Source organism: Chaetodon auriga, chromosome 10 (genome assembly GCF_051107435.1).
Source record: "Chaetodon auriga isolate fChaAug3 chromosome 10, fChaAug3.hap1, whole genome shotgun sequence".
Lineage (NCBI taxonomy): Eukaryota > Metazoa > Chordata > Actinopteri > Chaetodontiformes > Chaetodontidae > Chaetodon > Chaetodon auriga.
In genome coordinates, this window is record NC_135083.1 from 8,307,459 (window position 1) to 8,330,192 (window position 22,734).

General features: G+C 44.0%; 1 protein-coding gene across 1 annotated transcript in view; it reads right to left on the reverse strand.

Moving 5' to 3' along the window:
- LOC143326924 (cadherin-4-like) overlaps window positions 1–18,840 on the reverse strand; it is a 228,192-nt gene extending 209,352 nt beyond the window's left edge. Inside the window, exons 1-2 of the mRNA XM_076740975.1 lie at window positions 18,539–18,840; window positions 17,128–17,239 (exon numbers count right to left, since the gene is read on the reverse strand). Of these exons, the coding sequence (XP_076597090.1) occupies window positions 17,128–17,239; window positions 18,539–18,595 (169 nt within the window). The 5' untranslated portion in view covers window positions 18,596–18,840. The remainder of the gene's footprint in view (window positions 1–17,127; window positions 17,240–18,538) is intronic.
- Window positions 18,841–22,734: the final 3,894 nt, after the last annotated feature.

Sequence of the window (22,734 nt, forward strand, 5' to 3'; positions counted from 1 at the left end):
TTTAAGTAAACCTCTGCAAAGCAAGCTATTTAAGATAGATGCCACAGTTGGTCTATTAAGGAGCCATAAAGATGGAAACAAATGGACACTGAGGAGGACAGTTTGTGAGCCAACACACAACTGTAGACCAATTTATACACTCTAAACATGGCAACAGAAGCTAACTGGTGCCAAAAGACTCACACAGCACGCGACTGGCATGCAAAGCACTTGCACTCTTACTCTCTGTCTCTACACTAATTGCATGCGTGCTGTTTTAGCAGGCGTAAGTATACTCTGGCCAATTTGTTGGACAATGGAATCACATTAACGACATCTGCATTGTTCTCCCAGCACCAATCTATACTCTGCTCCCTTTCACTGTAACACTCTCTCTTTTTCCATCATTACCAGTTGTGCGCGTTGTGTGCACTGTTTAAATCTGAATTCCCCACCTACCTTCTGTTTTGTATTTATCACCTTAAATACTCTCATCCTCCTCATATATACACTGACATACATATTACATATAATACAGAGCCTGTTAATAAAAGAAAGGGAAGGAGAAATTAATGACGAGTGTTGGCTTATATTTATGCCGTTGAATTATATCACTCGCACATTCAGAAAGGGCAAAAACAGTTGGAGCCGACTTCTATCCTGGTGCTCAGGGGCCATCCATCGCGCTCCATCTTATCTCATCCTATCCCAAACAGCAATTAGCTAACCCAAGCCACCACGGTCTAAATCACATCCAGCATCTCTGGCCTTGGTTCACCATCCCATTACACACATTCCATGCAACTAACCTCCTTTTAATGACACACTTCCCATCTCCTCTCCCCTCACACTCCACTCTCACACTCCAGTGGGGTTGCCTGGGTTTGAGGCTAACCTATTCACCATCGAATGTGCTCTGCAATGCAGTGTGAAGGTTAAGCATTATCAAAGGGAGTATGGGTTTCAGAACAACTGGCAGTCTCCCGTTAAGTCGCCAGTGTGGCCACAGTGGTTTTGGCTTTAGCACAGTTAATGGTAACATTTCCTCTCCATTTGAGCAGCGCTGGGACGCAGTTACTGTACACGCAGCCAAGTGTAGCGCGGGACGCCATTTTTAAAGACATAAGCAGACACAAAACTGAGTCGGCAAAGAAATATCACTTTAAATGTTGAAGTCGAAATCTATTTTGATTTCACTGAGATGCCTTCTAGCTGTTGTTGTTTGGAAATTAGATTAAGCTGCTGTTCGCAACTTTAGACTGTGTGGTTCAAATTAAATACAGAAATACATACATGGAAAATTGGAAATTAAATAACACTCTTAAGCTCAATTACCCCTGGTAGAACTCAATGGGATGTGGAAACAACAATCACAGACACACACACACAGACACACACACACACACACACACACACACACACACACACAAAGAGACAGAGGCAGAGAGAGAAAAAGAGAGACAAAGGACAAACTGAGACACATTGAGACTGATAAAAAATGCAGGAAGCTGGTTTAGCAGTGGCTGCGATGTCGCCAGGGAATTCACACAATTGTTGACTTCCATGTAGGGAGAGACAATGAGTTCAGCTTCATTGACTTCTACAGAGGCAGTGAAGCACAGTAATTACCATGGCTCAGACAGAGGAGGCGCTACCACCACAAACACTCAGCACCGTGGAGGCACAGAGGCAAAGACGCGCACATTAACAGGCTGATGAACATGTTAACCATAACTACACTTTAAACTAATGCATGCGAGGAGTAAATATAGAAGGTAGAGATTATTCTTCAGATCAAGAAGCAGAAAATGAGTCAAAGTGGTTGCAATTGCAAGTGATAGAGGCGGATAAACAATATCACAGGGTTATAGGAATGTGCTCCAGAACAGGAACGCATAGACCAGGAAGTATGAAAAAATGAGGAATGAGAATCCCCAAACAATCTAATCTGTCCTTGAGTGCCCTCCTACTGCAGCATTGTTCTGTCAGAGCCAGATAAGTTGGGAGGCGCTGCAGTGAGTGAACAGAGGAGAGGAGAGAAAAGAGAAAATCAATGATAAGAGTCTCCACTTGCCACAGTATAGGACTGAGGTGGGGTGTGGTGGTGGTGGTGGGGGTTAGACATGAACAATTTTTTCATCTCTTCAACAACCAATCAAGAATATCATAACGTCACAACACGAGGGTTCGTGTTGTAAACGGGTCTTCACTTTCCTTGATGTTGAAACGCACATTGTAATTCCAGGGCAAGTTCTCTCTGTGGCCGGGTAATGGGTGACAAAGAGAAAAGGAGCCCATTCTTCCAGGTCCGAGATAAGCAAATCCCTTTTCCCCTGATGATGACATGAGAATACTTTATGCTTAATGTGCAGACGTCCCATCAGATAGGTGTAATATATACAACCTCTTTGTCTTCCACCTCAGGTCACCCATCCAGGCCCTGCTTAATTCATTAAACGCTATCTTAAGTGGCTGAACTGATGGACTTCCATTATTCAAAACGTTTCCGAGCAAGTCCTCCAATACAATTACCTCTGAGCACTGGTATCTAAATTAAAGTTAAATATTTAGAAAATCTCACTAAAGCTGCTAGAGGGATGGAGCTAGATGTTTTATGTGTTCATTTCCAAGATAAATCTGACTGCAAACAGATGAAGAAGAAAATAATTCGCTGTGGGTCTGTTCTGAATTTCCTGAGCGCTGTGGTGTTCTCCTGTCCAAACATTCAGTGGTTAGGAAAGAAAGCATGCTTGTACATGCTCACACTCAAAATCTGAGACACACACACACACACACACACACACACACACACACACACACATCAGGACCTGAGGGTGGATTTCCAACAGCATTGAGACTCCTGTCACTATTTCAGGAGATAATATGAAGGTGATCCAAGCATTTTGATGCAACAAGGCCTGGACTAAGAACAGTCACGATATCAGTTAAGACAGCCACGCTCACGCTGGCTGAACCAGTTGGTAAATGGGGCCAATTCTGTTACTTGGTAGAGTTTAAACCAGTGAACGTCAGATGGCGCCCCGCGGGCCAAAGCTTCCCATGCCCAGAACATGAATGAATTCAGAAAATGTGTGCACAAATGTTACCCACCAGTGGAAGAGGTCCAATCCCTCCAGAGACTGATCACTGATGGCAACGAGCCACCAAATCCGTAATTTATAGTTCACCTGTTCTACAGAATCAGATTATTCTCCAACTGCATCCTCGCTACTCCGTGGACCCACCATCAAACCCCTCAGCTCCCAGGCTGGCCATTCCCTGGAACCGACAGCAGCGCACTGGGGGATCAACGGGGATCATTCATCGATTTATTCCATCAATTATGCTAACGGCCATCCTGTTCCTTACGTTGGTCCGCTGGGTAGTTGGTGATAGCTTGATGCAGTGAATCCACAAATTTCGCTTTGTTCACTTTGGATTGCCAAGGTTCAGGCTGACCTTACTGACTCTATCTCAGCTCGCCTTCACAGAAACATTAACATGAATACTTCCTGCACCTGACTGGACAAATGTCCAAATTGCTGGTCTAGAGACATGCATGGTTGCATTGCTTCTCACATCTTTTAACGTCATGGCTTTATAGTTTGCATCAAATCGTGGAAAGTGGTATTAATAAGTATCGTTATCGTTAGGCAGTATCAGTATCAACATAAAATCTTAACGATGCCCATCCTTTGACATTCATAGTCCATCGGGGATGACATCTACCGACCTTGGTGATCCTCTAACTTTTCCTCTAGCGCCACCATGTGGTTGACATTTGTAGTTTTCTTGTGAAGTGCCTCAATCAGTACTGGCAAGGAAATTTACTAGATATGTTCATAGTCCACTCAGCTTTGGTGATCCATTAATGTTTAATCTACTTCCACACTAAGGTCAAAATTTCAGTCCCAATTTAACGTTGGTTTTCTCTACCTGCAAAGCTAATGATATTTCCATCTGCCTCGGCTGTACTATCTATCCATCTGTAACACATTTACACACACATGCAGAACAACATGTTCTGTTAAGCGGAAGGAGTTTCTTTGTTTTTTGGCATAGATTAGTGCTTCAGCTGTGAGGAAAGGACAGCCCAATTTGTCAAGAGAGTGCAGAGAGCTAATCACATCAAAGGAACTGCTACCCAGGCTAATATCAGCCCACGAGCAGGACGCCTGATTCATTAGTCTGCATCTGCAGGACAAATCACTTCTATGCTGACATACAAAAGCAACACACACGCAAGCAAGATCATCCCTGGTAAAACTTACATCAGGCTACTGAGATGAGACAAACAACGCTGAAAGTATTTAATTTGATGAAGTCAATGTGACATCACGTATAAGTTTGTGAATCGTTTTCTGGCTCGCACCGTAAATCTCTGCATGGTAAAGTGGTGCAGCAATGCACACTGCACCAATCATGTGCATGCAAATGTGTGCGTGCTTCAAAGAAAAATGGCTTTTTCCTCTATGGCACAGTTCCATTTAGCCTCTCCCTGCTCGAGTGGAAATATGGATCAAATGGATGAAGGATGTTTACACCTCTTCTCTATAAGAGGGGGCAGGCATATATGAAGAATATTCTACATTCTTAGCTATAACAGAACAGAGTTGTGCCCTTCAATGCAGTATCATTTGTCTCTATTTTCGCTGTCCAGTGGGTATCACATCCGACTCAGCATTTCCACACACCCCTGATAAGACAAGCCCACCTCCAGGGATTTCGTGGCCAGAGGAGAGATTATAGTTAAGGTAGATGACCACAGCTATTCAAAATTCCAGACTAAAATGTTGCCAGTTGCTGGGTCGGAACCAAACCACTAAGATGCTTATTTACTTAACAGAGTCATTATACTGCAGCACATCAACCGCAACTACTTTACAGTCAAAGCTAGCATCAGCCAGCAAGAAGGTATTGGAAAGTACTTTTTACCAGTCCTGTCAACTCAACAACGGCCTTAATTTAAAGAAAATGCCAACTCCGCTTTTACTGTGGCTGAAGGGAGTGTGTGTACAGTGCTTACATTGTTGCATACCTAATAAGGTGATCATCAGTAATGAGGATGAGGATGTGTGAAGCTATATAAAGCCTCTCTGACTGACAGCAAATTCAAACTCATACATGTTGCTTGTCACATGGCTGAGATGGTGTTATTACGCTCGGCTTCTGTTCCACAAATCCTTTTCATCATTGATACCGACAATGTTGTTGTTGTTGTGAGGTGCTGTAGCAAGTCTTTTATCACCGTCCAAGTGAGTGTCCTTATTCTGCTTTTCCATTTCATTTTCCTCTGTTCATTGCATTTGGCGGTAGTGAAAACAAACTCTCTCAAGTTCAATCTTCGCCAACCAGCACCTTCGATTTTACACACATGTGCGCTTGCACACAAATAGACATGCACGCACGTTGTGATGTGTAAAGAAACAAAGAATACGTACCCTCATTCCAAACCTATTTTCTAAAAACACAACAGGAACTGTCAAATTGCTGTCGCTAAACTTTGTGATTTACCAAACTATGAATAATTTGTGCATAAATTAAGTGAAGGGATAATGAGAAATGCCACGCTTCTGTGATGAGAGGAAATGGAACGCAGCAGTGGCCAATCAACTCATGAAGATTGGAAACAGAATAGACTCAGCAACCTCACCTGACATAAGAACCATGCAGGGACCGAAAACCTGACTGAATAGTCAATAAGTTTCACGGCTGTGGTGTCTGACCAGCTGTAAACGAAGGGGCAGAGGCTTCTGTGTGGGCATGGGGAGACGTGCCGCTAAGGATAAGATCCACTGCCTTCTTAGCCAGCTCTCCTACCTGGGTGGGGGGGTTCTGTTTCTCTGTTCTCTCTCGAGCTTTGAAGCTCTAATGCCTCTGATCTGTCATCTATCTCCTGCCTCCCATGCCGTCCAGCGGCCGTCTGCTCATGAGCACGGACAATGTGACAGCACTGCAGCCAGCGCACAGTGGGAAAGGTGGCCAGCCCGTTTGGAAAAGGCAGACTATGCTAATGTAAATTCATTAAAGAACTTGGTTCTGATGCGACAGTGAAATATGAGCTGGCTGCTGTGCAAGGCTTGTCATTTTGTCCAGGTTACCCCTGCAAGTGTACGCATTTCTAAACAACAGAAATCAAACGCTGCACAGCTGGGTGTGCTGACGCTGTTCCTTTGTGCCTTTTCACGTAACGCTGGGCACTGCCAATGGGCTGCCAGCTCGGTGGTGTAGCCGGTCGGTCAGCAGCGGTTCTGAGATGCATCCAGTGAAGGCACCCAGACAATATCAAAATAATCTCCTTTTGCTCCCACGCCCCCTCTCCTTCTCCCCCACAGCCCGGGGGTGTCTGCCTGGGAGGCACGACAGCGTGTGTCTCCCTCCGGTCTGTCTCTCTGCCACCGTGGCGAATCAATTCTTAATAAACCATCTGAAGGCTTCCTCTGCGATACCTTTCATTTCCCCTCCTCAAAGCTGCAGGGCAAATTAGCCTGCCAAGAGGATGAGAGGGAGCAAGCGGCAGAAGAAAGCGAGAGAGGGGAGTGTAAAAAAAAAAAACAACCAACACCTACAATTAAATTAACAAATCACTGTTCTTAATTAATCGGGGAATTACAAGCAGAACTGTGGGTTTGAGACGTGACTGACATGGCTAGTGCTCCCTGCATCTGCTTTTGTTAGTGCTGCCGGGGTGGGGAAGCAGAGAGAGGTAAAGGAGGAGAGGAAAGGCAGATGAAAGCTTAATACAAACTCTCCGCAGAGCCCCCTGAGCAGAATAGCGAGGCTGTTAGCTCTACTCCTCCTCCCCTCCTTTCTTTGGTTTCCTCTTCCTCCCACTCTCTTATATCCTCGTCATTCCTCCCTCACTTTGTTTCCCTCCCCTCCCACTCCACCTATTTCTATCCCTTGCCTATTACCCCTTATCCACTCCCTACCCCTCTTCTCCCTCTCTACCTTTCTCTGGTTCAGAAACTTATGTTGGCTAATGAGGTGTGATTGACAGCTGGATTACACCATCAATTTGTAATCCTTTCATTTCTGTGTTTAGGATAATCACCCCCCGGTCCAGGGTCTCGCCTCCTGCCTCTAAGGACAGTCAACAAAGTATGTGTGTGCTTGTGTGTGTGCGTGCACGTATAAAAACCCATGCATGTGCAATATCTAATTGTGTGTGACTAACCTTTCCAAAAGCCGAGGCAATAAAACATTCATTATCTCCACTGCACACTGTGGCCAACAATGTGCCAATCATCATGCAAGACCACCAACACTCTGCTACATAGTTCATAAACCTTTGTATGGTCCAGAGTGAGCCCATCTTTCTGTCCATCCAAGTCCTAGCTTAGAGCAAAGAAAGTAGCCCACGTGCCTCCTCGCCAACCTGTCTGCAGCTCCTCAACCCTTCCTACCCCAGAGATGAGCAAACACCGTCTTCTCTTCTGAGTGTGGCATCTCCTCTAGCCCTCCTCCTCCTCCGTCACTCCTCCCTCCCTCCCTCCCTCCCTCCCCTCCCCTGCCCTCCCTTCCCTTCTTTCCTCCGCTCCCTCACAGGAGCTCGTTCCCTCGGCGGCCACAGGATTCACTTTGTTTTTGATCATTCTCAGATTCTACATTCTCCCAGGCCCAGAGGAGGAAAGCGGGGCCTTTTATTACCCTCGCTCTTTGCCTCGTCCTCTGATGTGCTGAAAAAGACAATAGACAGATCGGGAGAGGGAGAAGAAAGGGATTCTGGCCAGCGTACTTTTAAAAGTGTGTTGGTCCCAAGGCTTAGAAACGGCTGGTTTTCTAGCCTACATGTAGTCATGGTCTGACCGATAGTATTACAAGGCCTTTTTAGCCTTACAGACAGAGAAATGCTGCAGTGTCACATACCAATCTTCAGCACTCTGCAGAGCACCTGCCTCACAGTCGTAGAGAATACAGCAAAAACATAATTACAGCACTCCACAGCAGTCATCCATTGTATTTTAGAACAAGTGTGCAGCTTTCATATTGAAATGAACAACAGGTTACGTTCTGAATGGGGCTCTGATTCTTCAGATTCTTAGAAGAAACAAATCCCACAAACGTCAAGGAAACAACAAATTACTGTTCACACTCAGATTGTTAAAAATCTGTATTCTGCTAATTGTTTCGTACAAAAGAAATGTTTTTGGCCTTTTTTTTTTTTGCAGCATAGTATATTTGAAATGACTACACTGCAGCTGAAACCCAACACACCGTCTGCGGATTGCATTGTAGCCCTTAATTCAACAGTCATCATCAATTTCTAAGTGCATGTGTTCACTGCTCGATGGAGTGCAAATGTTAAATGAGTATGTGCGAGTTATTAACACTCCATGACAACCGTTTCCACAGCTACGATGATGACATTTTTTTGATGTTATTGCGAAAGAGGTACACCGCAGAGGTTTGCTCTTAAAATATGTCATTTCTTTTGAACGTCTCCCGCTGCCTCGCATAACCAAAAAAACAACAACAAACAAGAATGTGGCCACCGTCTTCAGACATACGTGTCTTCACAGATAATTAACCAGCGAAACAGACAAATGAGACCGCACAAAACAGCAGCAGCAATTTTACAAGATAAAAATGTGTTTTAGTTGAGAAGTGACCGTTTCAGTGTAACCTTACTTTGAAAAGTCCGATACATACAACGTAATTCTACAGGATGAGCCTCCACATTAGTGTAGATTCAAAACATCATCTAACGATCAAACAGGGGTCTCTTCAGAGGCCTGCACAAACATACCGCCTAAAGCCTTTTTTGTGTGGCTGTACTGACTTTTGGCAATGTACCAGCACACTTTGCAACACAGCACACAATATAAAGACGCTCACGCCCGTACACATCCACACATAGACACTAACGATTTGCATCAGTGTCTGAGATTTGAAGCATCGAATGATGGACTGAAGTTGAGTGTAAACAATATCATTATCATCAAATAAGGACTCTCATCATGACATAGTGTGGAAACAAGTCAATTAATAATTATTCATGGATGATTGATGATTTAGCCGAGAACCTTCTTTCTGCTAGAGAACAGTACTCACTACTGCACCGCCGGCCATATTAAAAATGCTTATATATTAAAATTATTTATACATGAAATGCATTTAGTTTTGGTTATCTGATGATATCAGTGTGGACTCACAAAACTTGAAAGCTTTTCACCAATTTCTATGATAAATTTGAAGATCAATTTGCTAATTGGAAAAATAGCTGACAATTGCTGCCCAGTGAGGTCCAGTGAAGCTGTTATTAGCTATTATTTTGAAGGTCTAAACTTAATCGTGCTTGCAACCAACCCTGCCAAAATGTCCTTGAGCAACAATTCACCATTCAGCCACAAGCTCAAAAGGCCTAACGAGCCGACGAAGTCTGCCCCAAGCCAGAGGGGAGATATAAAGAGTCCCCCTTTGGGGAAATCAATAAAGTCTGTCAAAAAAAGCCACCGTCTATCTTGACATAAATCATTAGACACTGTTTGCAAAGACCAGAGCTCCTCTGGAACAGCTTTGTTGGCCCCATATTAGTCTGTTGAATAACATAGGCCAACACACCACGGGACTCATCATTGTCTTCTGATTAATTAACATTACTAGCACTCTGTTTGTCGACCCCAGACTTGTCTACCCTTTTCTCCCTCTGTCCCCCGTGTTCCTGCACGGCTTCATTGTTCAGAGGCGATGATTCGACTGTGTGCTGAACTTAAGAACTTAATGGGGAACATTCACAGGGAGTTCAGGACACAATTAGTGATTACCAGACAGCCATGTCTTCTGAGGGCTTCCATCCTTCGTTTCATCCTCCCTTAACAAAGACGAGGGATCTTCAAGCAAAAGGAATAGCATATGAGGCTGTAATGCTCTTGGATTTGTCCTGCCCACATTCTCAGAGAGATCACACACTTCTGCTGGTTGATTAGAAAAGTGTGAGAAATGGACAGAAGTCTCTTTAATTAACAATAACAATCTGATCTCAGTTTGGGGAAAGGAGGCAGGGTGGAGATATAATTGAGGTCTGGGTTAGAGGTGAGAACGCTGAGCCGTTGTTCAGCCTTTCTTTATATCACTGTGAGGAGGACTTTTCAGAACAACGGCTGTAAATGAGCTTTTATTCCACCTCTGTTTAATTATTTTTTGCAACAAGAAACTGGAGTTGGGAGTTTTGAAGAGAAGAAGAGAATTATCCATCTGAGCTCATGCATTTTTAATTTGCTTTCTATTCTTAAACGGTAATAGAAATTGAAAGTTGAAATAGTAAGAGGGGAAAAAAAAAAAAAACAACTGCAAAATGGTGTCACCCATGTCTCCTCCACTACCACTGACTGTCTTTATCGCAGCACACCGACGAAATATAAAGTAATGGAGTTGTGATAGCTGATTCATCACTTTTTTGGTCGCCTTCACAGCGGCGTTATTTCTAATTTAATCAATTAGGCTATAATTAAAATGCTGCCGTAGACAAACAGAGGCAGTGGAGGAGTTAGGAGTGAGTGGGCAGGAGGAGGACCCCACAGTGTTTGGGCCCAGGCCAAAGCTATACTGGAGTAGTGGGCGGCCTGCAGGAGAGGAATCTGGATCCAATTTGTTTTCGAGTGCCATAATGGGTTTTTGTGTTTCTTTGTGCACGTGTGTGTTCGCATGAATGTAAAATAACAGCCAACAGCACCGTATATGATAATGTGCTTGCAGCTTTAGGGCACAGAGCCTTATCTTGTACCTCCTCTTCAGCACTGTCGAGAGGAAAGTGTGCTTCTCCCTCCACTCCACCCTCTATTTCACCCTCCCTCTGACAGTAGCCTAGCTGAAGGACATGGTCAGTGTGACTCTCAAGCAAAGAGAAAACGGCCTTGTAGGCTTATCGTTATCCTGCTGGTGTAATCCCTGTCCACCACATCCCAGCAAAAGAACAGCCCTGGAAGCGCCTTGCATCGGTCTTGCTCCTCACGACAAACTATTTTAGCAAAGACAGCAGGGACACCTTACAACAGCCGCTGTAGAGTCTTAATCTGACACCACCGATGAAAAAAAAAAAAAAAAAAAAGGCCTAACCTCAGACAAAATGCGTGTGTGTGTGTGTGTGAGAAACAGAGGGAGAGAGAGAGAGCTGGTAGTGTCCCCTTGTCATCTTACAGCCGTCACAGCCCATACAGACCATCTGTGCATTAAAGAGCTGGAGTCCAAGCAAACTATTTAAACGGGTTTAATGTCTTCAGGAGGGCCATAACCTTGGTCCTGTAGGACCCCAGAAGGCCCATCATACCAAGGCAGGAGGTCTCTTAATGTACCGAGCAGATGACAAGGATGCAGAGTTCACACACACCGCAGAGTAACTCAATCTGCAGGAAGTCTCCCACATTTGTTCCTCCCCTCTTCTCTTCCCTCCCTCCCCGTCTCCTTTGTCCCCACTCTGAAAACAAAGGGAGAAGATGTCAAAAATCTCATTAAAAAATAATGGCCTCCACCTGCTTTCTTTCTTTTCTCATTCTCTCCTGCTTGCCTTTCTAATGACCATCTTGGAAAAACCTGGAGGATACCCGCCATGCACAGAGTACCAGTGCCAGACTGCCACCCCAGTGCACACAGCACATTCAGCCACAGAATGCACACACAAAAGTACATAACTATTTGTGCAGCATGGGTTCCCAGGCCTAAAGGTATTAATCAAAAGCATCTCCTGCAGGTGTAACGTCTGCCCCCTTCGCTTATCTCATAAACCACTCATGTCTAGACCTCAACAGGGAAAGAAACGCTTACCCATGTGGCTAAATCATCTATATGAGCCTCTCTGGAAAATCCTCACACAATTCTTTACAACAGGTGAACACATACATCAGGCCTGAGGTTACACGTTCAGTAAATATGTGTCAATCGTAACAACTCCCTGGGGTCAGATTAGCCTTTGGCCTGAGGAGCATAAACCAGCACTTCAGTATGTTTGTAGTGTCTTCACGAGACATCCAGTAAATGTCATCCTCATGCGTTTCTGTAATTAATAAGCATGGAAAACGGATGTGTCTGCGCCTGTCTCCATGACTGAATACCCTCACAAAAATTAGCCATAAACCATGTAATATTTCAAACAGATGGCGGAGAGAGACTAAGGATTTATGTTGTTATTTTGCATTACAACAGAGATGAGATGGTTATACGGGAGGGGGTTGCAGAGACAAAACATGAATGATTCAGAACAACGAAAACTGAGAATCAAAAGAGAGATAGGACTTCGCAAAAGATTAGAATAAAGTAAGACGCCGTGATCCAAAACTAATAATGAGGGAACACAATGAGAGTGATTTAGGCAGAAACGGAAAGAAACAAAGGAGGCTATATTCCAACAATGTCTAATCTCCATGAGGACGCCTGTCTGCTATCGACCCAGATAACACTGCAGGCTGTGTATCATGAGATTTGGGGCAAAAGGTAAACAGGAAATCAAAACAATCTAATTCTGTTTGAGGTTGAAGGGAAAGAGAAAATTGATGTGTTGTCCGTCCCGATGTAGTGTGTGAAAAGAAATAGCATCCTTTATTCAGGCTCCCGTGAGTCACCCCTTCGAAGCCGACTTCTGTCCCCACATCACCAGCGCTGTGAACCACTGAAGTGTGTGCGCGCGTGTGTGTGTGTGTGTGTGTGTGTGTGTGTGTGTGTGTGTGTGTGTGTGTGTGTGTGTGTGTGTGTGTGTGTGTGTGCGTGTCAGCTCTCATTTTGGGTAGAGGGGAAGGTAATTTCACTCTAATTCTTGGTCTATTATTAATATCTAAGGCAGAGGCTCCCGTAAGGTTACTTGATATTGAGCCATTTTTCCTATGAAAACACTTGTGTGGATTAAACTGGGGGTGAAAGTGATACTTACTGTGTATCAACTGCTGTGCTCCAAGTTGCAAAATGATGTTCAGAATACAAAGCCTGAAGCGAAGTAACAGGCTGGCTATTGGATTTTGAAAAATTCCTCACAGGAAAGCTTCACCAACCGAGGCGAGCGAGACTCATCACCCGGGGCCTTCTGGATGCCCGCTGGAGGAGATTTTTGGAAATATTATCCTGGAGAAAAATTACAGCTCTGAACAATTTGTTTTATTCAAAATGCAAAGCTCTCTCATCCATTTCTCCTGGTTTCTGGTTATCCTTCTAGTAGGCAACAGCCTGAAATGCTATGAAAAAGGGAGAAACAAGGTGGCAGTGAAGGGAGAGAAGGGATCTGGGTCAGACAGGCAAGGCATTGATTTAAACGCCATCAACTGCACGGCGAATCTCCGCTGAATAGCAGCACATAAAGACACCGCAATAGATGCAAAGTGTTTGATTACACACACGGGTGTTTGTGTAAGAGGGTTAGAGAATGTGTGTATGTGTGTAAGCAGGGTGAGAGAGAAAGAGTGTTCACAGTGTATCAGAAAATGCATTTATGAACACAACAGCAAGCAAATCTTGTCACCTTAACACACATTCATGCCATTCATTCTGGCTGATGAGTTACTGGAGGCAACATAGAGACAAGCAGCTATGGAGTTTTCGAAAAGCAAAGCGTTGTCTTCTGAGAAAGCCTCCTGTTCCCTTTGGGAAGCTGCACAGGGGACGTCAGCGCTGTCACATGTCCAAACGAAGCACATGCACACATCAGAATTTACCAAATCCCCCTGACCCCTCTCTCTCTCTTTATCTTTCTCTCCCAAACACACACACACGCTTAGACAAACACAACCACAGTCACACATACAGAGAGAGAGGGCCGCCCAAAACCACCAGTAACCCAAACAAAGTCCAAGGTCAGCAGAGTGGGCTCACTGAGCTGAAACCACCAACCCTGGCTTTCATTACCAGGAACAGAATCAGCAGAGGGATGCGGGGACACATGGGATGAGGTTACGTTAGCCAGCTCTGTTTATCTCCGTGAGTTTGGCCAGGGCCCAGCTCATACTCTCTCGCCCGTGGGATAGAAAACACCCCAAACATCGTAACAGCATCTAAATATCAAACCTTCAAATTATTTTAACGACCGAGTGCTTTTCTCCATCGCTGAAACAGACTCTGACAAAACAGAATTTTTGCTACACTGATTTTACAGCAGAGGAAACTGTTTTTTTTTTTTCTTTCGAGTGGTGTGTGTGTGTGTGTGTGTGTGTGTGTGTGTGTGTGTGTGTGTGTATGTGTGTGTATCAGTCATTCAGTGTGTAATGTTAACCAGGCCTGGCGGAGCTCTACCTCTAATGATGCCCAGAGTGTGTAAGTGGTAAAGAAGCTGTCACAGCTCTAATGAAAACCAGGCATAAAAGACAGCAGGCATCCTCGGCACTGACTGTGTCATACATACAGTACATGTACGTACATTACGCACGCACACGCACACACACACACACACAGACACACACATACATCTCACCCCTTAAACCCATTATCTCTCCTTAAATCCTGCTGTTTATCTACTGTTCATGTAACAGGTTGATTTAGGGACTCTAAAATAGTAATTAAGATGCTGCTATATTATAAATAAAACCAACATGATCAATAATCAGTTTTAAGATGTAAAAATAGCCATTAAATGTCCACGTTACAATCCAACTGAACAGTGTACGCACACAGACTAAGCAGTGTCCTGTTTTTATGTGTTTCAGCCATTAACTTCAGTTACTGGCAGGGGTTTTCAACAGAAATAGAGAGCTAATCAATTCTCTCATGCAGGTTGTAGAATTTATACTTACAAATGTTTATTGGGCAGGCTGCGTTCATCAATGAAAACCCTCTGTTGGCCTGAACACCCAGAATTTTTAGGAAATGATCTAAATACTGCTCATTAAAAGGAAGATTAATCAAAAACAAAGTCGTGGAAAGCTGAAAACGTCTAACGAGAAGGCTGAAAATAAGGAATGACTCAACAAATAAAGCAGCTGAGGAAATTATGAAAGAATAAGGAGCAGCTTTTTTTTGCACAAGGATGCATTGCAATCGCCAGACAAACTCCGTTTCCTACACTTTGGACAATAAGGTACCATAAAATCTGCCATGTGGCAAATGTTTAGCCTCGGCTTTGTTCTCAGCTTTGTGATATTTGCTCTTTTACATTTTGATACTTCAGAGTGACTCAAAATGATAAAATGTGAAATGTTACACCCTCCTCCTGCCTGCTGACCTCCTGTCTAGACCAGACATCCTCCCAATCATGGCCGAGGTCCTAGTTCTGTCCTTCCCATTATTCCCTGGTGGCTAACACACACACACACATATATATATGTTTGTGTGTGTGTGTGTGTGTGTGTGTGTGTGTGTGTGTGTGTGTGTGGGTGTGGGTGTGTGCATGAGTGGGTGTCATTATTCCTGCCCCCCATCTGACGGTTTTGGGTTAAACAATGTTATTATTAAAGCCTTTCCAGAGTAGCTTCCTGCCTCCCTCCAGTGTCACCCTTACCAACTATAAATCAACTGCCTGAGCCCTGTAAATCACATACGGGGTGTGTGTGTGTGTGTGTGTGTGCCTGGCTACTGCAGCTGTGCTCTCAGACACACATGAAGACGACACTGCAGCTGTGAGTGTGTCACGGCAAAGACGAGCACATGTTACTTTTGCAGGATCCTTTCAAACAGCACAGAGAACACAAATGATGAATGTTAAATTAAAGCATATGCTTTGAATGTGGCTGGAGGGAATACTGTAAATGAATTACAAGCCTGCATGTTTTATGAGCGGAGACTGTTCACTTGGCCTGATAGCACAGCAATGTTTGCCGCTGACTTTTATGCGGCCTACGCTAAGAAAAATAACTAAGAGTACAGTCAAATCACACCAAAGCGTCTATTGTCTGTGGTAAATTGAATTCCTAAGACTAAAAACCACCCTGTTAGACCACTAAAGATTAGTTTCTCTCTGAAAGGAGACACGGAGACAATTTCATCTCCCCGAGACCAAACCAGATAAATAATGCTCTCTGAAATAAATGGCTCCTGTGCTGTAGTGATGGCTCATTCTGTGATTGTTTGTGATTGTGTTGACACCCCCTGCTGGGCTGAAGACATCACTACCACACAGAGAGCAAGCACACTACCAGCTACAGCGTCCCGTATCCAATCTCACATCCAGCCAGGCTACAATATACTGAAGTTAATGAAACACTAAAATCAAGCTGATGCCTTCTCCAGACTTATATTACTACACCAAAGGACAAACACAAATATAGACACAAGAGAGGAAACAACCGAAAAATAATATAGTGAACCCTATTGTACTGTATATCCTTTGCCTAAAATGCCTGTGTGTGTCTGTGTGCACACTCAAGAGAGAGAGTCTAGACAGCTGTATCCCCGCCAGGTCTCTCCCTGCTAAGGAGAGTGAGAAATATATACTGTGCAGCTGCCGAAGACACAGTCGACCCACAAAAGAGCTATTGTGCGCCCACAGCAAAACAATACAGCTTAGCTGAGCTATGAGAAAAAAACCATTGGGATCAATAGAGAATTGCAATTAGCCCACATTGGCAGGAGCAGTGCCAGATTAGACACAGGATGTCGATTCCATTTCCTGCACTATCGGGCCCTCAAACTTGGTTGGCTCACTGTGTAACTGGAGCAACACACACATAACTTGCTGAAATGTCGTGGTGTGAAGGGGACGGCACGTCAGATTACAGCGATGAAGACAGCAATGATGATCGAACAATGTCAAAAAACAGCCATTAAATCGAGCACACGGACCCAAAGAGCAGCAGCAATTGGAGCGCGATAAATCATGTCCACGCTTGCTTTTGCTTAAAAATGTTCATAACACGTCTGTGTGAGTGTTTTGTCTGAAGCCTTGATTTACTACATCACAACAACGACGCAGCGTCCCGACATTAAAGCTGCTCCTGATCAGGCCATTTCTCTAATTCACGGCTGAAGCGCTTTTCAATCATCCTCAGCTTCAACGTGTGAATTAATTTACAGAAATCAATCTTTCACCTTTTCTAAGTTTTACATCAATTTTCCAGATGCATAAGTGCGATACTTCAGTAATCTGAATTACATGCATGGCCTGGCACTGAAAGAAAGCTCATCAACACACGCCTTTCCTTTCACAGGCCTTAATGCAGGCAGGGGGCACTTGTACTGAATTCTGAGAATATTTCTGACAAAACATAAAAGATTAGACTCTGCCGTTAAAGGTCTTACCTTTGAGTATGCCCTGGCCTTGCAGTACATCCCTTGAAACCAGCACAGAGTAGAAGCTTTGTGAGAAGCCGGCTTGGCAGGGACCTTTGGAAACGAGCTCCCCATTATTCCTCTGGAAGGAAGAGAATACAATGTAAGACATTGATAAACATGGATTCCATTGATTTCTTGCTTCTCTTTGGCCCTGAGCCTTGGAGAAAAGCAGCGTATAGCACAACAGTTAGCAGAAATATATTCAACAAGTTCATCAACTACACGTTCCTGGGCAGGAGCACTGCTGATGAAATACTGCTTAATTGCTGTCCAATATTGTGTGATAAAGTGTGCTGTGTGACCCCCCTCCAAAAAGAGCCCGTGATGAAATAAGCACCGCTTTTTAAGCATCGTGCTTAAGGTTAAGTGAGGCACACAAAAAGAAAACTGCATGAATGCAGCAGAATTTTCTCAGTGGATCTCACACTAGCAGAGGTCCAGAGAGCCGAGGAGGAGCTGAACAGTCCGTGTGTGAGAGTGTGTGATCACTGAAATGTTGTGCAGGAAACTTTGAACCTAACATTTAGTGCTCACGGCAGGTTAAATTGAACGATCTGACCCACTACAGCACATGTGCCAGTGCGCGCACACGCACCGGTGCCAACGCTGGTTTGGAGTCTGAGTGAAAAAAAAGAGGCACAACGCACGAGTTCCTCCCCTCTTAGAAGAAAATAACGCTGGACCAAAACGTTTCTCTGTGATTCTACTTAATTTTCCAAACAGGAGAGCAACGGCTTGAGTCCCAAAAGCGATAGGGAGAAAGATTTAGCAGAGCCACTTGGTGCGCCGTTCAGAGAAGCCCACAGGCGCCGACTTAATTCAGCTCTTATTGATTAAATGACGAGAACAGGTTGAGCAGCATCTTATAACTATAAGTAAAGTTTAACTAAATGTAGTGTATTGCTTTTTCATCGGGGGAGCCTTGCAGAAGAATTCACTGCTAAAATAAGCGAGGTGGCTGCACGGGTTTGATAAGGAATAAAGCTATCACCCTCGGCGATTAAACTGTGCAGTCATTTTAACTTATGTAGGATATTGCAGCCCTGCGCTGAACCCGCGGCGATCCACAGAATTCAGCCTGACGAGGATCAGAGCGGACAACGCTGGATCGTTAACTCTTACTTTCTTCTTTATTTTTGCCTCTTCCACAGTGAAATTCATTAGGGAACCAATTAGCTTACTTGTAGGGAAATAACGACCGGCGCTGCGCCGCTGCAGCAGCACGCTGGACTGACACCGGACTCCATCCGACTACACGACTTTATTCAAGCTTATGTGCTCCTGCTCTCACCGCCTGCACGCTGAGCCGCTGCGCCTCGCACTCTCACAACTCCTCTACACAGAACGAGCCGCACTACCAAAAAATGACAAATCTCACCCAGAATGTGTCAAGAAGAAGGGCTGCTGTCAGGACCAGAGCGAAGTCAGTTCTCATGGTGGCGGGCAAGCGAGCCAGGGCTGCCTGGACGAGGAACCAGAAAGAGGGTCGATTCGTAATTCTTCTCCAGTAATTGTGTAATCCCCCTCTTCTTGGTCACACTGCTCGTTACGTCCCTCCTTGCGCTCCGCGAGTGTGCTGCAGCTCTGCCCCGAGTTTCCCCGGCTCTCTCATCTGCAGGTGAGCGCTCCGCTCAGCACCAAGGCGCAGCCAGCGTCACTCTCCAACCCCTCCTATCACCCGGTGCAGGAAAACTCCACACACGCACTTAAAGAAACACTCGTTGGAGCTTTGGATCAAACAACCACACCTCTGACGTCTTTGCGAGGACCCCGATATTTTAACCCCTCTCCTATGGCGACCCCGAGGGGCTTCTCAGATTTTATGGGTGCAAATGAAAGGGGCCGTAAACAACGATTCGAGTGTCTATGCGCAAAACGCATGGCAATCACACCATCCATTAGAAACTTCCAACACCGCTCGGCAAGCACGTCGCCTCAACATCTGATATGCACCTTATTAGATTTAGACAGTTAACTCACAAACGTGCGCAGCATTGCAAACTTCACTATCTGCTTTCCGCTGGGAAGATTGAAAAATCCTGCAAGGTTAAATTTAGACGCCACAGAGAATGCACACGTGGTACACCACCATATGACCTGCAGGTGATCAGCACAAGTGCAAAAATATTTAGGAAAGCATGCACTAATCCCCACCCCTCCTGTGTACTCTGTCACCGTGAGACTGGTTACTTCACTCTGAATGACAAATAAATAAATAAATAAATCACAACAACAGCTCATCACACTGATGGGTTCTTAAGCTTGTCCCTGTACCATAACGCCATAAGATGAAATAACATTTATGGGTTTTGAGGTATATAGTATTGGATGGACTTTTTAATTATCATTTATTTAAAGACAACATGAATACAGAGCTAGATGTGGATGTTTGCCTTGTTTCGGTGGGAGCTTTTGTATCCATTGACCAGTTTTGTGGCATTTTTTAACCAAGTCACAGCCGTTTTGTCGTCATTAATGCACTCTGATGACCACACAGGTTTGCCTCACTGGCTCTTATTGCATGAACTCACTGAATACTCAGACTACTGTTTTCAACAAACCTAATACTCTCTGAGACTGAGATTGTAAAAGAGGAATTTCATCAAAAGAAAAGTTGAAGGTCAATTCGAAAGGTTTTCATTGTGAATCCCAATGCTTCTAACAAAACTGATCTCAGCTCTCTGAACTGAGCTCCCTTTGCCAAAACATCGCTTTTGGACTAAAAAGGGTTGACAGGGCCATGTCCGAGTATTACATTGCATCTGTGTTAATGCAGTTCAATACTAGCTCGTACTGTTCTTTACTTGTGTGCTTCAGCAGGGTCCCGTGGCCACATAAAACCTTTCCCCGTACAAAAACACAGAATAATATGGAGGTTGGCCTGCCTGTGTGGCCTTTTGAGCCACTAATGACCTTTATATTCTGCTGCCTCTGATTGGCAGACTGGTCTCCATATCTGCTTAGTGAGCCAATGGGCTCTAATCCTATCAAAAAGAGTATGACTCCGCATTAATGGGTGGCTGTTCAGCCAATTTCCTGTGTGACATCCAGGCATTTTACCATCTCTTTCTATCCCAGTCCCTCGGTCCCAAGGATGAGCTCCAAACCTCCCATCCACAGGCCTTTTTATTCCTGATAGGCTCTGTGACACGGTTATGATTTTTGTCCTGTTAAACGCTGTGAGTGGCAGGTCTCTCTCTGTCTCTGTCGATCTGTCTGGAGTGTGTGTGTGTGTGTCTGTGTGTGGTCCAGAGTAAGTTTCAATATATCTTTCACTAGTCAAAACTTGATCCTGAACTATATTGCAAAATTCCAAATTACAGTCTGATTTATTCCAGTGATTTATTCCTACAATATCCGTACTTTGAGCTTAGTTAGGGTTCAATTGGGTCAGGGCTCAAAAAAGTTTGTGGCGATGGCAAATGCTGATTTGGGATATGACACGGCTAAAAACAGGGAAAGAGGGGTGGTCGTGGTTTAGAAAAATGCCATTTTTCAATAGGTGTGGGGATATTCGCACTGAGCTGAGCCATGAGCACCTATTCAGGCCGTGCTGGCACAGTGCGAGTGGTTTACAGAGGAGAGTAGGTAAAAGGTGTTGTTTACCTTGATGATGTGTTGGAGATGTGCTGGTTCACACATACCACAGTCCACCCCGTCATCTGCATCTCTTCATCCACCAGCTCACCGTGGCTGCTTCTGCTCATCCTCGGCCTCTGCAATAATTAGAGCAAACCCACTGAAACTTAAGACCTGCGCTGCTAACGACGTTCCACTAAATCGGTGAGAAATATATTGCATTTCCTACAGCTGCCTGACAATAAAAGCCTCCTGCAGGTTCCCGGTGGAGGACGGCAACAGCAGGAACTGTTCAGCGTTGTTCCTCCACTCGCTTTTGAGTTGCTGGCCATATAAAGGGCACACTGTTATCACTTTGCTTTGCTGATTCAAAGTGTTTCCATTGGTTCAGCTCAGAGATTTGGAGTCACTGACTATGATCACTGTGCAAGCGTTGCATTTTGAATGTCTCCAGTTGCTGGCTCAAACTTTACAAAATTACAAGGTTAATAACTCAGCAGCTACCCATTTGCAGCAGAGCTATCACTTTCGTAGTCTTTCAGTAAGCTTTAAACCATGAAATAAATATTGAAAATCATAGCTGAGCTGACAACGGCGCTCTAAGTTACCCATGAGGGAAGCTCAGTTAGAGATCTTGTGTTAAAGGGTAACACTTTACAATACGGGGACACTACATTTTGAGTAGTTACCAGGGAGGAAATGAGGAACGAGTGTCTGTACATGTGCTGAACACCTCTATAATGAATGTAGACATGTGATGTAAATTGAATGCTGCAGAGCTGCTCAATATGAACATAATTCCTTTGGACAATGGGCTGTGTTCTGCTGTGACAGCCTCAGCAATTTCAGCCAGAAGTTTTCAGTGAAACAGTGCTTCTCAGCTTAAAGTCAGTCTTTATAATGTTTCTAAAAAATTGTGTTATTAGAATATTAAAAGTTCTTGGATGAATGAGCTTGTTGTATTGTTTTGATATCCTGTATGTACCCAGGACTCTCTGGAAAGCAGCTGAATTGATTATCCTGGTTAAATACCCCTTTAAACCAATTTGGTTAAATTAAAAATGTTCACGCTTGTTGAGCAAATAAAAAATCCTCTTATGTCTTGTAAACATAAGACACAGTAATATTTTGTGTTTGTATTATCTTCTTTTTTAATCTTCTTCTTTGTTTAATGTTAAGCGCAAGGCTTTGCAAAGACTGCAGGAAACACAGATTCTCAGCCCAAACAAAATTATTCCCCAACACAAAAATTGCGGTCGATGTAGCTGCACAAAAGCCACGAGATCTAACTACAGCCATTACGTCTCTTTGACTACCATCGATTAAAGACTGAAGATTGCATATGCTGCTCATTTTTGTTTTGTTTCAGGGAAGTGCAGATGTTACATTTCATTTTTCCATTTTCCAGTCCTGCAGTACAAAGATCATTTTTGGGAAGAAGACAAAAGCATGATGTTTGATTGATGATTTCACAGCACTGTTCCTCCCAACACAAACATGGACTCCTTATATTTGCTTTGAAATGTTTGAAGCAAGAAAAAACAGGAGAGGAACAGTAGTATGGCTAAAGAGGAAATGCCACTGTTTAAACATGGCTTTGCAATGCTTTTGGATAGTTTATGTTTTACCGCTGAGCCGTCACTACATGGCTCAAAACACGCACAGTTAAGAAATAATTTTCTGAGGCTGCATGTAAGGTACATTAAGTGTACTTTGCATAACATTATAACATTGTATCAAAGTAATTCATGCTTTAAGAGAAGGGCAGCTTTAGACGTTGATCAAGCATTGATCATGTTGATAAATCACCACTGATCTGCTGTGAAGTGGGTACAGCAAATCATTTGCCTACAGCAATTAGATACTAAATAAGAGATAAGTGCACTTGTATCATTAGGTCTGGGCATTTGGATTGTGTGTACTGTGTAGTTAGACTATATTTTCTTGCCTGTGTATATTGTATATTTGACTTGTATTGTATTTTGCACTGTATAA